The 15,106-nt window shown below is 46.9% G+C and overlaps 1 protein-coding gene across 1 annotated transcript in view; it reads left to right on the top strand.

The window, feature by feature from the left end:
• Positions 1 to 9,807: 9,807 nt before the first annotated feature.
• LOC139538231 (UDP-glucuronic acid decarboxylase 1-like) overlaps positions 9,808 to 15,106 on the top strand; it is a 71,265-nt gene continuing 65,966 nt past the window's right edge. The window contains exons 1-2 of the mRNA XM_071340086.1: positions 9,808 to 9,900; positions 12,752 to 12,779. Of these exons, the coding sequence (XP_071196187.1) occupies positions 9,808 to 9,900; positions 12,752 to 12,779 (121 nt within the window). The remainder of the gene's footprint in view (positions 9,901 to 12,751; positions 12,780 to 15,106) is intronic.

Below are 15,106 nucleotides of genomic sequence, written 5' to 3' on the forward strand. Positions count from 1 at the left end.
TTAATAAAATAACTTGGGACCTTTTCTTTGATGCAGAACTTACTCGGAAACATGCGTTATGTTCCTGTTGTCAACTTCTGTCTGCAACTGCATTAATAAAGGTTTTTGAATGATTTAATTAAAGATATTATCATAATGATAATTTCACCAATGAGCCAATGATTGACAAGGAACAGGGAAACGAACCCCAACATGAGTCAACAGAGAAGAGGGACACAGCGGGGGGAGGGAGAGAGAAAGCGAGGGGAAGACCATGAGGGTGAATTCTAATGCTGTGAAAGAGAGAGGGATGACCAAATACACAAACAACAAACAAAGCACAAACACAAACACAAACACACAGCTTCAGACTCCACCAGCTGCTGTGTTGCTAATTACTCTTTACGATTGATCCCAGAATCAGAATAGAGAACAAGCTCCAGGAAAAACACACTTACTTAAAGTAGAATTGTCAGGAGTTCTAGTGAAGGGGCAGAGACTGGGAGAGGTGTGCGGTTTTAATGAGGGGAAAGCTGCCGCGCTGGACAGAAAGAGACCTATATATAGATACTGTATCTGTTCATACAGCAGGTACAGTAAGATCATTAAGCTACTTTATAGGGTAGACACAAGACAAAAGGTTGGTATTTGAGTAGAAGGGTGTCAAAACCTACAGATGTTTCATATGAAATACTTACAAATGTATTCCATGTAAAGTAGCCTATATCCCGCATAGCAGTTTCTCTAGAGGCTTGGGCTGTCATGTGTCATGGCGGCATCTGAGAGTTGACTATATTGAAGACAAAAGCAAGGAGATGTGAGGTATGCACAGAGGAGGCTGAACAGAAAAGTGGCATGAGAGAGAGAAGGCCATGCTGCATTGAAAGAGAATGTTTACGCATACTTTAAGTTGAATAAGATAACAATAAAATAAGTTGAATATCCAAGCAAAGGAGCATGACAAATTCATAACTTTACTAAAACTAGGGAAGGGTGACTCATCAGACCAAAGGACAGATTTCCACCTGTCTAATGTCCATTGCTTGTGTTTCTTGGCCCTAGCAAGTCTCTTCTTATTGGTGTCCTTTAGTAGTGGTTTCTTTGCAGCAATTCGACCATGAAGGCTTGATTCACGTAGTCTCCTCTGAACAGTTGATGTTGAGATGTGTCTGTTACTTGAACTCTGTGAAGCATTTATTTGGCTGGCAATTTTATGAACTTATCCTCTGCAGCAGAGGTAACTCTGGGTCTTCCTTTCCTTTGGCGGTCCTCATGAGAGCCAGTTTCATCAAAAGCACTTGATGGTTTTTGCGACTGCACTTTAAGAAACATTAAAAGTTCTGGAAATGTTCTGGATTGACTGACCTTCATGTCTTAAAGTAATGATGAACTGTCGTTTCTCTTTGCTTATTTGAGCTGTTCTTGGCATAATATGGACTTGGTATTTTACCAAATAGGGTTATCTTCTGTATACCACCCGTACCTTGTCACAACTGATTGGCTCGAATGCATTAAGACCACAAGTCCTGTTAATTGAAATGCATTCCAGGTGACTACCTCATGAAGCTGGTTGAGAGAATGCCAAGAGTGTGCAAGCTGTCATCAAGGCAAAGGGTGGCTATTTTGAAAAATCTCAAATATATTTTGTTCCGTTTAACACTTTTTTGGTTGCTACATGATTCCATGTGTTACTTTGTAGTTTTGATGTCTTCACTATTATTCTACAATGTAGTGCTAATAAAGAAAAACCCTGGAATGAGTAGGTGTATCCAAACTTGACTGGTACTGTATATATATATATATATTTTTTTTTAAATACTACCTCTCATCGCCTTTGTCCTCACTCTATATTCTTTCATTCCATCCCTTCCCTTCTCCCCCTTACCTTTCATCTCCAACCCCTCTCAACATCCACACACCAGAGGCCGAAACTGTAACGCTTGTTCTCCTCCTCTTCGTCCGAAGAGGAGGAGTAGGGATCAGACCAACATGCAGCGGGTTTAGAAAACATAATGAATTTATTAAACGACGAAGACGAACACGAAACAACACTTGGAATAATACAAAATAACAAAACGAACGAAGACAGACCTGAACTAGAGAACTTACAAATAACACGAAGAACGCACGAACAGGTATAGACTACAAACAAAAACGCTACAGTCCCGTGTGGTACGCACATACATACAGACACGGAAGACAACCACCCACAACCAACAGTGTGAAAACACCTACCTTTATTAATATGACTCTCAATCAGAGGAAATGACAACCACCTGCCTCTAATTGAGAGCCATATCAGGTCACCCTTTAAACCAACATAGAAACAGAAAACATAGACTGCCCACCCAAACTCACGTCCTGACCAACTAACACATACAAAACTAACAGAAAACAGGTCAGGAACGTGACATAACCCCCCCCTCAAGGTGCGAACTCCGGGCGCACCAGCACAAAGTCTAGGGGAGGGTCTGGGTGGGCATCTGACCACGGTGGTGGCTCAGGCTCTGGGCGAGGTCCCCACCCCACCATAGTCAATCCCAGCTTACGTCTCCCCCTTAGAATGACCACCCTCATCTTACACCCACTTAATTTTAATGGTAACCTTAATATAAGGGGCAGCACCGGGACAAGGGGCAGCACCGGGATAAGGTAGCTCAGGACAGAGATATAGCACAGGACAGAGAGGTAGGTCAGGATAGAGAGGTAGCTCAGGATAGAGGGGCAGCTCCGGACAGAGAGACAGCTCTGGACAGAGGGGCAGTTCTGGATAAATGGCCGCTCTGGGCTGAGGGGCAGCTCATGACTGGCTGACGGCTCTGGACGCTCATGGCTGGCTGACGGCTCTGGACGCTCATGGCTGGCTGACGGCTCTGGACGCTCATGGCTGGCTGACGGCTCTGGACGCTCATGGCTGGCTGACGGCTCTGGACGCTCATGGCTGGCTGACGGCTCTGGACGCTCATGGCTGGCTGACGGCTCTGGACGCTCATGGCTGGCTTACGGCTCTGGACGCTCATGGCTGGCTTACGGCTCTGGACGCTCATGGCTCGCTGACGGCTCTGGCAGATCCTGTCTGGTTGGCTGCTCTGGCAGATCCTGTCTGGTTGGCGGCTCTGGCAGATCCTGTCTGGTTGGCGGCTCTGGCAGATCCTGTCTGGTTGGCGGCTCTGGCAGATCCTGTCTGGTTGGCGGCTCTGGCAGATCCTGTCTGGTTGGCGGCTCTGGCAGATCCTGACTGACGAATGGCTCTAGCGGCTCCTGACTGACTAACGGCTCTGACGGCTCGGGACAGACGGGCGGCTCTAATGGCTCGGGACAGACGGATGGCTCAGACGGCGCTGGGGAGACGGATGGCTCAGACGGCGCTGGGGAGACGGATGGCTCAGACGGCGCTGGGGAGACGGATGGCTCAGACGGCGCTGGGGAGACGGATGGCTCAGACGGCGCTGCGGAGACGGATGGCTCAGATGGCGCTGCGGAGACGGATGGCTCAGATGGCGCTGCGGAGACGGATGGCTCTGGCTGATCCTGTCTGGCGGAAGGCTTTGGCTGCTCCTGTCTGGCGGAAGGCTTTGGCTGCTCCTGTCTGGCGGAAGGCTCTAGCGGCTCCTGTCTGGCGGAAGGCTCTAGCGGCTCCTGTCTGGCGGAAGGCTCTGTAGGCTCATGGCAGACGGGCGGCTTTGCAGGCTCATGGCAGACGGGCGGCTTTGAAGGCTCAATACAGACGGGCAGTTCATGCGGCGCTTGGCAGACGGACAGTTCAGGCGCCGTTGGGCAGACTACAGACTCTAGCCGACTGAGGCGCACTGTAGGCCTGGTGCGTGGTGCCGGAACTGGAGGCACCGGACTGGAGACACGCACTTCAAGGCTAGTGCGGGGAGCAGGGACAGGGCACACTGACCTCTCGAAGCGCACTATAGGCCTGGTGCGTGGTACCGGCACTGGTGGCACTGGGCTGAGGGCACGCACATCAGGACGAGTACGGGGAGAAGGAACAGTGCGTACAGGGCTCTGGAGACGCACAGGAGGCTTAGTGCGTGGTGCCGGAACTGGAGGCACCGAACTGGATACACGCACCATAGGAAGAGTGCGTGGAGGAGGAACAGGGCTCTGGAAACGCACTGGAAGCCTGGTGCGTGGTGTAGGCACTGGTGGTACTGGGCTGGGGCGGGAAGGTGGCGCCGGAAATACCGGACCGTGCAGGCGTACTGGCTCCCTTGAGCATTGAGCCTGCCCAACCTTACCTGGTTGAATGCTCCCCGTCGCCCGACCAGTGCGGGGAGGTGGAATAACCCGCACCGGGCTATGTAGGCGAACCAGGGACACCATGCGTAAGGCTGGTGCCATGTAAGCCGGCCCAAGGAGACGCACTGGTGGCCAGATATGTAGAGCCGGCTTCATGGCACTTGGCTCAATGCTCAATCTAGCCCTACCAGTGCGGGGAGGTGGAATAACCCGCACCGGGCTATGCACACGTACAGGAGACACCGTGCGCTCTACTGCGTAACACGGTGTCTGCCCGTACTCCCGCTCTCCACTGTTAGCCTGGGAAGTGGGCGCAGGTCTCTTACCTGCCCTTGGCCCACTACCTCTTAGCCCTCCCCCCCAATAAATTTTTGGGTAGTACTCACGGGCTTTTCGGGCTTCCGTGCTAGACGTGTCCCCTCATAACGCCGGTTCCTCTCTCCGGTTTCCTCCGCTCTCCGAGCTGCCTCCAGCTGTTCCCATGGGAGGCAATCCTTACCAGCCAGAATCTCCTCCCATGTGTAGCAACCCTTGCCGTCCAAAATATCCTCCCATATCATTCCTCCTTCTTGCGCTGTCCCTTCCTCCCGTTACACCGCTGCTTGATCTTTTGTTGGTGGGTGGTTCTGTAACGCTTGTTCTCCTCCTCTTCGTCCGAAGAGGAGGAGTAGGGATCAGACCAACATGCAGCGGGTTTAGAAAACATAATGAATTTATTAAACGACGAAGACGAAACAACACTTGGAATAATACAAAATAACAAAACGAACGAAGACAGACCTGAACTAGAGAACTTACAAATAACACGAAGAACGCACGAACAGGTATAGACTACAAACAAAAACGCTACAGTCCCGTGTGGTACGCACATACATACAGACACGGAAGACAACCACCCACAACCAACAGTGTGAAAACACCTACCTTAATATGACTCTCAATCAGAGGAAATGACAACCACCTGCCTCTAATTGAGAGCCATATCAGGTCACCCTTTAAACCAACATAGAAACAGAAAACATAGACTGCCCACCCAAACTCACGTCCTGACCAACTAACACATACAAAACTAACAGAAAACAGGTCAGGAACGTGACAGAAACTGGTTGCAATGATGTTGTTAAGATGTATTGGTCAGGTTGCGTAAGGACGATTTATCAACGTCTTTTTAGCAACAACAAAAATATGTATTTATCTGGTTGTAATCTGGTTAAAAAGCAAATCTGACCAGATCTGACCAGATAACATCCTAAATATGACATATTTCCCAGAACACCTTTATCTGGTCATGAAAAAAGACATCTATAACAAATGTTGCCTGCTCGGACAGAGCTTTCAGGTCACAATGGTCTGCTGTGAAAAGCTGGTTGCAAGATCACTGGTGTCACTGACAGAATAAGAAAATGGAAGGCAGATGGTGAAAGGGTAGAGAATAGTTTACTGTGTTATGATCTATTAATCGTGTGTGTGTGTGTGTGTGTGTGTGTGGTGACACTGTCTTTCAGGGACATTGAGCACCATTTTGACATGGGACATTTCCAGGATGAAGAGGTGTGTAGTCAGTTAGTGGAATATCTTGTTCTTGTTAGATCCTCATCAACATGATGGAAAACTCCAACTTTGTCTGTGAGCTGTATGTGCTCTGTATGAATGTTCTGTATACAGCATGTGGTGCATGTGGTTGTACGAGTTATGTGTGCATGTGCACACAAGTGTGTGTGTGTGTGTCTCCACTTACCCTCAATGTAGAGCGGCTCCACCACGTCGTGGTTGATGAGCTCAAAGTTCTCGTGGCAGATCCAGTGCTCCACGTTCCTCTTGCGGCCCGTGAAGAAGTTGTCCACCGCCGTCCCCTCGTGGCCGTCCATCATCAGCTTATCAGTCAGGTGGGAGCCCACGAAGCCCGCCCCTCCCGTTATCTGAGTGAAAGAAGGTTACACCATGAGAGAGGGATGGGGTGGGTAGTGATGGGGGGAGAAAGAGAGCCCACGAAGCCTGCCCTGCCCATGATCTAGGGCCCTCAAATTCTAATTTGGATCTCGAAGCCAGTTCCACTGCTTCGTTTTTTATTGCTTCTCACTAAGGGTTGAATATTAACTTAAAATACAATAAATAACTTGAAAGATCTAACTTGAGGGAGCATTACTTGAGAGTATAAGATCATTAGTATAGCTTGAGATAAATAGAAAACTGCTGGCATAGAGATGGCGTCAGCACCATTCCAGTAGGATAGACCTGCCTTGAAGCGTACGCTCAATCCCCAGTGTGCCTTCAAGCTAGTTGCAGCTAGATGTCCATCACAGAGGATGTGTAATGTGTTTGGATAAGGGTCTAGCATCCAACCAACCAGACAGACACTACAGACCTGTCCTAAAGTTGAAGTGTCAGCTGGTTGGCTGACTGAGGGCAGGAAGAAAGAAGGAGAGGAATAAAGGATGAGTAGAGGAGGGGGAGAGGGCGCTGTGGAACAGATTCATGCTTTAAGTCCAGGATTGTGATCTCAGTGTCACGCCCTGACCGTAGAGAGCTTTTTATGTCTCTATTTTGGTTTGGTCAGGGTGTGATTTGGGTGGGCATTCTATGTTCATTTTCTATGTTTTGTATTTCTTTGTGTTTGGCCGGGTGTGTTTCTCAATCAGAGGCAGCTGTCTATCGTTGTCTCTGATTGAGAATCATACTTAGGCAGCTTTTTCCCACCTGTGTTTTGTGGGTAGTTGTTTTCTGTTTTGTGTTTCTATACCTGACAGGACTGTTTCAGTTTTGTTCATTCTTTTTGTTATTTAGTGTTCAGTTGTAATAAAAAGCATGAACACTTACCACGCTGCGCTTTGGTCCGATTCCTGTTCTTCAGACGACGAAAACCGGTACACTCAGAAATAAGAGATGAATGTTTGTGTTTGTGTGTGTGTTCGGCATTCGTGCATGTGTTTGGAAACACTCACCAAAATCCTTTTCCGATTCTTCTCCGAAAGGAACTTCACAGGGGGGTATTTCTGAGAGAAACTGGAAATCAAAAGAAAGATTCAAGGAATTAAAGCTTTAATAGGAAGATGGTACATTAATACAAATCAAAGCCATGGAATCCATCTAGAAGTAACGTGTGAGCATCATGTTGATTGTGCTGATGAGAGCTGTAAGGCTATTGGGCATATTATGCGGAGAGCAGAGTCACATTACAGAACAGTAGCGGACTTCATTAAGGATATCATTGGGGCTTATTCTCATGCTTGGTCCATCTGGCCTGTGGGTTTACACTGTGTGATTATGGCAGGGAGCAGTATGTGTGTCACGCATGGGAAGGGCAGCAACGTTGTTGCCCTCCATATCCCTTAAGAAGTAAGACTGTGTTGTGGCAGTTGGAAAAACCAAATAACCAGCGTGACAACACGCTCTTTCTCCTCCGAAGGCATCCTTGGGAACTATCAACCGCCTTTTCCCCTCAGAAGAGAGGGAGACACATTCCCCATTTCCCCATAATTAGACAGTCCATACAAGGCCATTGGTGGCGGGGCCGATCTGTTCTGTAACAGAACTTGAGTAATTTCCTCCTCTGGGGAATGCTAATGGCTGATTGAGTTGGAAGTGGGATTACAAGATCAAACAGTTTCCCTCTTTCACACACACACACCACATTCTAAATATTGATTGAGTGATTAAACAAGCAAAGAATATGATCCAAATTATATTCCTTTAAATTACTAATCCAAGATGGCGCAGCAGTAAGACGTGTTTGTTTTCGTCCCATGTAAATATTGTCTTTTTCGGGGGGTTTTGTATACATCTTAATCTTTTTTTTTCCATTTTCAAATTAAATATATCTTCCTGCAACCCGTCTCACCCAATGTGGTACGGATCAGCAAATTTTTTTGGGACCTTATAACTGGAACCTCCATCAGCAGCTAGCCAGCTAATTAGCTACTAGCTATTTAGTCATTGTTAGCCTCTGCTAGCGGTCTTTACCTTTAGCTCGGACTTCTCCCGCTTTCGCCTGGATAGCCCGGATAATACCTGCCAGTCTGCACAGCGCGATACCAGCCCTGAGCATATCGGACTGCTTTTTTTCACTACATCACTGGATTCCTGCCGCAAGCTCTGGACCCTTACATCGGATCTTCGCAGCTAGCTAGTTTCTACAGAGTGGCTATTGTGGCTAACGCCCTTGTCCAGAAACATGCACCAGTTAGCCTCGAGCTAGGCCCATCTCCCGGCTAGCAAACAAAGTACACCAACTACAACACTTCTCTTGCCAAATGGCCTGGACCCTTTGTCAGCACGGAGCCCCGCCGATCCATCAAGACTGGTCTACTGGTCTGCTGACGTAACTCGGCCGATGTGCTCTCAACCGGCCTCTGCGTCGTGGATGTTTGGTGATCATCCATCTGCTAGCCCCGGCCTGCTAGCTCCCTGAACGCCGTTTCTCCCGCTCGCTCAATGTAGTAATCGACTACCGAACGGTTCCCTGTTTCATCTATTGCTGCTCATTGGATCCTGTGATCACTCGACTACACAGCCGATGCCTGCTGGACTGTCCATTAACATGGTACTTCATTTTGTTTATCTGTCTGCCCCAGCCTCAAACTCAGGACCTGTGTGTAGCTAGCTGACCCTCTCTGCCCATTCATCGCCATTTATCCTTTGTTGTTGTCTTAGCTGTTTACCCGTTGTTGTCTCACCCGTTGCTGTCTTAGCTCTCCAAATCAACACCTGTGATTGCTTATGCCTTTCTCTAATGTCAATATGCCTTGTATACTGTTGTTTAGAGCAGCTCTCATTGTTTAATTTTACTGCAGACCCCCTAGTCCTGCTCAACATGCCTCAGATAACTCCTTTGTCCCACACCCCACACATGCGAAGACCGCACCCAGCTTAACTGGCGCCTCCAGAGATGCAACCTCTCATATCGTCACTCAATGCCTAGGTTTACCCCCACTGTACTCGCACCCTACCTTACACTATGCACTGAATCCATCCTACCAAGCCCAGAAATCTGCTCCTTTTATGCTCTGTTCCCAACGCACTAGACGACCAGTTCTTATAGCCTTTAGCTGGACCCTCATCCTACTCCTCCTCTGTTCCTCTGGTGATGTAGAGGTTAACCCAGGCCCTGTGTGTCCCCAGGCGCTCTCATTTGTTGACTTCTGCAACCGTAAAAGCCTTGGGTTCATGCGTGTTAACATCAGAAGCCTCCTCCCTAAGTTTGCTTTATTCACTGCTTTAGCACACTCCGCCAAACCTGATGTGCTAGCCGTGTCTGAATCCTGGCTTAGGAAGGCCACCAAAAACTCTGAAATTTTCATACCCAATTACAACATTTTCCATCAAGACAGAACTACTAAAGGGGGTGGAATTGCAATCTACTGTAGAGATAGCCTGCAGAGTTCTGTCATACTATCCAGGTCTATGCCCAAACAGTTTGAGCTTCTACTTTTAAAGATCCATCTCTCCAGAAATAAGTCCCTCAATGTTGCCGCTTGTTGTAGACCCCCCTCAGCTCCTAGCTGTGTCCTGGACACCATATGTGAATTGATTGCCTCCCATCTATCGTCAGAGTTCGTACTGCTAGGTGACCAAAATTGGCATATGCTTAACACCCTGGCCGTCCTACAATCTAAGCTAGATGCCCTCAATCTCACACAAATTATCAAGGAACCTACCAGGTACAACCCCAAATCTGTAAACATTGGCACCCTCCTGACCAACTTGCCCTCTAAATACACCTCTGCTGTTTTCAACCAGGATCTCAGCGATCACTGCCTCATTGCCTGCGTCCGTAATGGGTCCGCGATCAAATGACCACCCCTCATCACTGTCAAACGTTACCTAAAACACTTCTGCGAGCAGGCCTTTCTAATCGACCTGGCCCGGGTATCCTGGAAGGATATTGACCTCATCCCGTCAGTCGAGGATGCATGGTTGTTCCTTAAAAGTGCATTCCTCACCATCTTAAAAAAGCATGCCCCTTTAAAAAAAAAATGAACTAAGAACAGATACAGCCTTTGGTTCACTCCAGACTTGACTTCCCTTGACCAGCAAAAAAACACCCTGTGGCGTACTGCACTAGCTGCAATAGTCCCCGCGATATGCAACTTTTAAGGAAGTCAGGAACCAATACACACAGTCAGTTAGGAAAGCAAAGGCTACCTTTTTCAAACAGAAATTTTCATCCTGCAGCACTAATTCCAAAAAGATTTGGGACACAGTAAAGTCCATGGAGAATAAGAGTACCTCCTCCCAGCTGCCCAGTGCACTGTCACCACTGATAAATCCATGATAATTGAGAATTTCAATAAGCATCTCTCTACGCCTGGCCATGCTTCCACCTGGCCATGCTTCCACCTGGCTACCCCAACCCCGGCCAACAGCTCTGCACCCCCCACACAATTGGCCCAAGTGGCCCTCTTCAAAGGGGGAGACACTCTAGACCCAAACTGTTACAGACCTATGTCCATTCTGCCCTGCCTTTCTAAAGTCTTTGAAAGCCAAGTGAACAAACAGATCACCGACCATTTCGAATCCCACCGTACCTTCTCCGCTATGCAATCTGGTTTCCGAGCTGGTCACGGGTGTACCTCAGCTACGCTCAAGGTCCTAAACGATATCATAACAATGATCAATAAAAGACAGTACTGTGCAGCCGTCTTCGTCAACCTGGCCAAGGCTTTCGACTCTGTCAATCACCGTATTCTTATCGGCAGACTCAACAGCCTTGGTTTCTCAAATGACTGCCTCGCCTGGTTCACCAACTACTTCTCAGATAGAGTTCAGTGTGTCAAATCAGAGGACCTGTTCTCCAGACCTCTGGCAGTCTCAATTCTTGGGCCGACTCTTTTCTCTGTATATGTCAATGATGTCGCTCTTGCTGCTGGTGATTCTTTGATCCACATCTACACAGACGACACCATTCTGTATACATCTGGCCTTTCTTTGGACACTGTGTTAGCAAACCTCCAAAAAAGCTTCAATGCAATACAACACTCCTTCCGTGGCTGCTCCAACTGCTCTTAAATACTAGTAAAACGAAATGCATGCTCGTCAACCGATCGCTGCCCGCACCAGCCCGCCCGACTAGCATCACTACCATGGACGGTTCCGACTTAGAATATGTGGATAACTATAAATACCTAGGTGTCTGGCTAGACTGTAAACTCTCCTTCCATACTCATATTAAGAATCTCCAATCCAAAGTTAAATTTAGAATCAGCTTCCTATTTCGCCACAAAGCCTCCTTCACTCATGCTGCCAAACATACCCACATAAAACTGACTATCCTACTGATCCTTGACTTCGGCGATGTCATTTACAAAATAGCCTCCAACACTCTACTCAGCAAATTGGATGCAGTCTATCACAGTGCCATTCGTTTTGTCACCAAAGCCACATATACTACCCACCACTGTGACCTGTATGCTCTCGTTAGCTGGTCCTCTCTACATATTCGTCGCCTAACACACTGGCTCCAGGACATCTATAAGTCTTTGCTAGGTAAACCTCCGCCTTATCTCAGCTCACTGGTCACCATAGCAACACCCACCCGTAGCACGTGCTCCAGCTGGTATATTTCACTGGTCATCCCCAAAGCCAACACCTCCTTTCGCCGCCTTTCCTTCCAGTTCTCCGCTGCCAATGACTGGATTTTTTTTTTTTTAAATCACTGAAGTTGGAGACTTATATCTCCCTCACGAACTTTAAGCGTCAGCTGTCAGAGCAGCTTACCGATCGCTGCAGCTGTACACAGTCAATGTGTAAATAGCCCATCCAACCAACCACACCAGTATTTCTACTTGCACATCCTAATCTGCACATATATCACTCTAGTGTAAATTGCTAAATTGTAATTACTTCACCAGTATTGGCCTATTTATTGCCTTACCTCCTTACTTCATTTGCACACACTGTATACAGATTTTCCTATTGTGTTATTGACTGTAGGATTGTTTATCCCATGTGTAACTCTGTGTTGTTTTTGTCGCACTTCTTTGCTTCATCTTGGCCAGGTCGCAGTTGTAAATGAGAACTTGTTCTCAACTGGCCTACCTTGTTAAATAAAGGTGAAAAAATATATATATATACTTTTTGACTGTGCAGCCATAGTCCTCTACAAACAAATGCAACCACACACCCTGTGCTTGAGTGTATGAGTGTGCATTGGTATGTGTGTGTGTGCTTTTGTGTGAGTGCGAGAGAGCCTGGTCTCTAACCCTGATCACATTCATTTGCCCCTGAGTTCCACACCTCACCACTGATTGCTTTTCCAGGAAAAAGAGCCAGAACCCAATCTGAGCCACGCCTGCCATTCAGCACGCCACTACAACGCAAGATAAATCCCATTTCTTTTTCATTACTATGCTTTCTTCTCCTTCTCAGTCCTTCTCTCTCTCTCTACTCATCCCTCCCTCTCTAATCATCTCGGAGAGATGTGCCTTAAGTGAGACGGTGTGGCGAGAGTCTCTAAGAGGCCTACACAGGCCACTGAGTGTCCTTAAAATGCCTGAGGCAATGAGAAGGGCTTTAGTTCCATGCTTAGAAATGCCTGGGGACCTTGTGGTTGGTTGGTTGGTGTGTGACAACCTTCCTGACTGGCTGCCTGCCTGTCAAGGCAGGAGAGTGAGAAAGAGAGGGCCAAGGATATAGAGAGCAAGTAAGTGAGTATTACTTCACAGCCATGTAAGCTCATTCAGGTTGTAATGAGCTATATAACTCCAGGACTGCACAATGTGTCTGAAGGCCTATCATGAACAAGTAAGCCCTTGTAGACGGAGCAGCGTGTGCTAAGCCTAGGTTTGTCCTTCACACCTAATCACCTAGTGAAATTAGCTCTCAGCCTCAGCGACTCTACTATGCACAGGGGGAAATCCAACACCTACACACATTTACACACACACTCACACAGCAGGTATCCTCAAGGTTAGAGCGTTGGGCCAGTAACCAAAATGTCACTGGTTCAAATCCCAAAGCCAACATGGTAAACAAATATGTCGCTGTGCCCTTGAGCAAAGCACTTAAACTCAAATTGCTCCAGAGGTGCTGGAGAATTAAAACCCTGGCCGACCCCACTCCCTACGGGTGTCTCGGGGGGAACTAAGATATGCAAGAAACACATTTCCATTAAACACTTGTAAGTTATGTATTTATTTTAACTCAATTGATCACAAAGCCCACACGGCTGAATGTAAAAAATCCCGCAGACTTCTCTTTGATTGATGTAATCCTTACTAACAACCCCCATAAATATCTGTCTAGTGGATTCTTTGCATATGACCTCCGCGATCATTGTCCCTTAGCATGTATAGGAGAAGGGTTCTCCAACTCTGTTCCTGGAGAGCTACCTTACTGTAGGTTTTCGCTCCAACCCCAGTTGTATTTTACCTGATTCAGCTCATCAACCAGCTAATTATTACAATCAGGTAGATTAGGGTTGTAGTCAAAATCTACAGGAGGGTAGCTCTCCAGGAACAAGGTTGGAACGCCATGCATTAAAGATACCAAACAGCAAAATTCAAACCCGCGTCTGCTAAAGAAGAGACATGGGTTTCTACATGAATAATCGCAATGAAAGCCATCAAGAGCCTCTTGTATTCCTGACCCAGAGTTCAGTTTGACAGCTGCGCAAGTGGGAGAGGGAGATGCCCGTGCACTTCGCAGTTTTCTTGAAGATCACTCCGCGACCCACACACTGCAGCGCTGTCGCTCAGCAGCAGATGATGCGCTGTCAGCCACTGACTTGTCATTCCCACTCGCCATCACTCACCACTGTCATCAAATGGATTCAAGCTAGCCCAAACTTTTGACTGAGCTCAATCGTCATGAAACGCAAATACAGCGATGAGTTTCACTCTCTTGGTTTCATACAATCTTTGAGAAATAACGAGGAGCGCCCACAGTATTTTGTGCGGGGAAGTGCTTAGTAATGAGTCTCTCAAAACGAAACAAATGAATAAAACGACACGTCCTGACCAAACATCCATAGCATGACGGTAAACCCAGGGACTTCTTTCAGAACAGGTCAGAATGTTTCAGGAAATAGTGCTTCGACAGTGGAAAAGTAAGTCAACTAGCAAGGCATTGTTGTCATTTTAGAACAGGTGATAAGCAGAAATAAGGGAGTACTATCTCTCATAGTAGTAGATGGGAGTTCCACTTTCAAACAATCCCCTTGTACACAGCTAATAGCTAGCTAGCTACTGGTAGTGCAACCCCTAAGTAACAGTACAGATTATAAAAAATTATCAGGCCTACTGTACATCTTACTGTATAAATTATTGCTGAAAACAAGTCTAGGTTGGAACTGTTGCTGTTATTTTTATTCTGAACTGGAATAAAATGATTCAAGCAAGATGCTTCTGGAGGAAAACACTCATAGAGTTCTGGGTTGCTCATCTACAGCATGAAGTGGTCTCCTGCCTAACTGAGAAAGCAGTAAATGTTCTGATCCAGTTTGGCACCACATACCTACGCGAGTCAGGGTTCTCAACTCTGACGCACTTTAAAAAACAAGTACAGAAAAAAGACTCCATGCTGGGCATGACCTCACTGTTGCACTGTCAAAACCTGAGCCCAGAATAGACATGCTTGTTGAAAACATCAACCTCTGTGATTTGATCGATCAGTTTATTCTAGTTCAGAATAAAAAATATTTATTGTATTTTAACAGCAACTTTTTTTTCAACAATACTTTCTACAGTAAGATGTAGAGTAGTCCTGATCATTTTTCATCTGTGCTGTTACTTAGGATTGCACAATCAAAAACTGAGCCTGTGTGTTTGTGTTCTGTTATAATGTACATCTGTGTGATGTGATCAATCAGTTTATTCCAGTTCAGAATGAAAATGATTTATTTTATTTTAACAGGAACAGTTCCAACCTAGACAGATATGTAAGA

This window comes from Salvelinus alpinus, chromosome 14 (assembly GCF_045679555.1).
Source record: "Salvelinus alpinus chromosome 14, SLU_Salpinus.1, whole genome shotgun sequence".
Taxonomy (NCBI): Eukaryota; Metazoa; Chordata; class Actinopteri; order Salmoniformes; family Salmonidae; genus Salvelinus; species Salvelinus alpinus.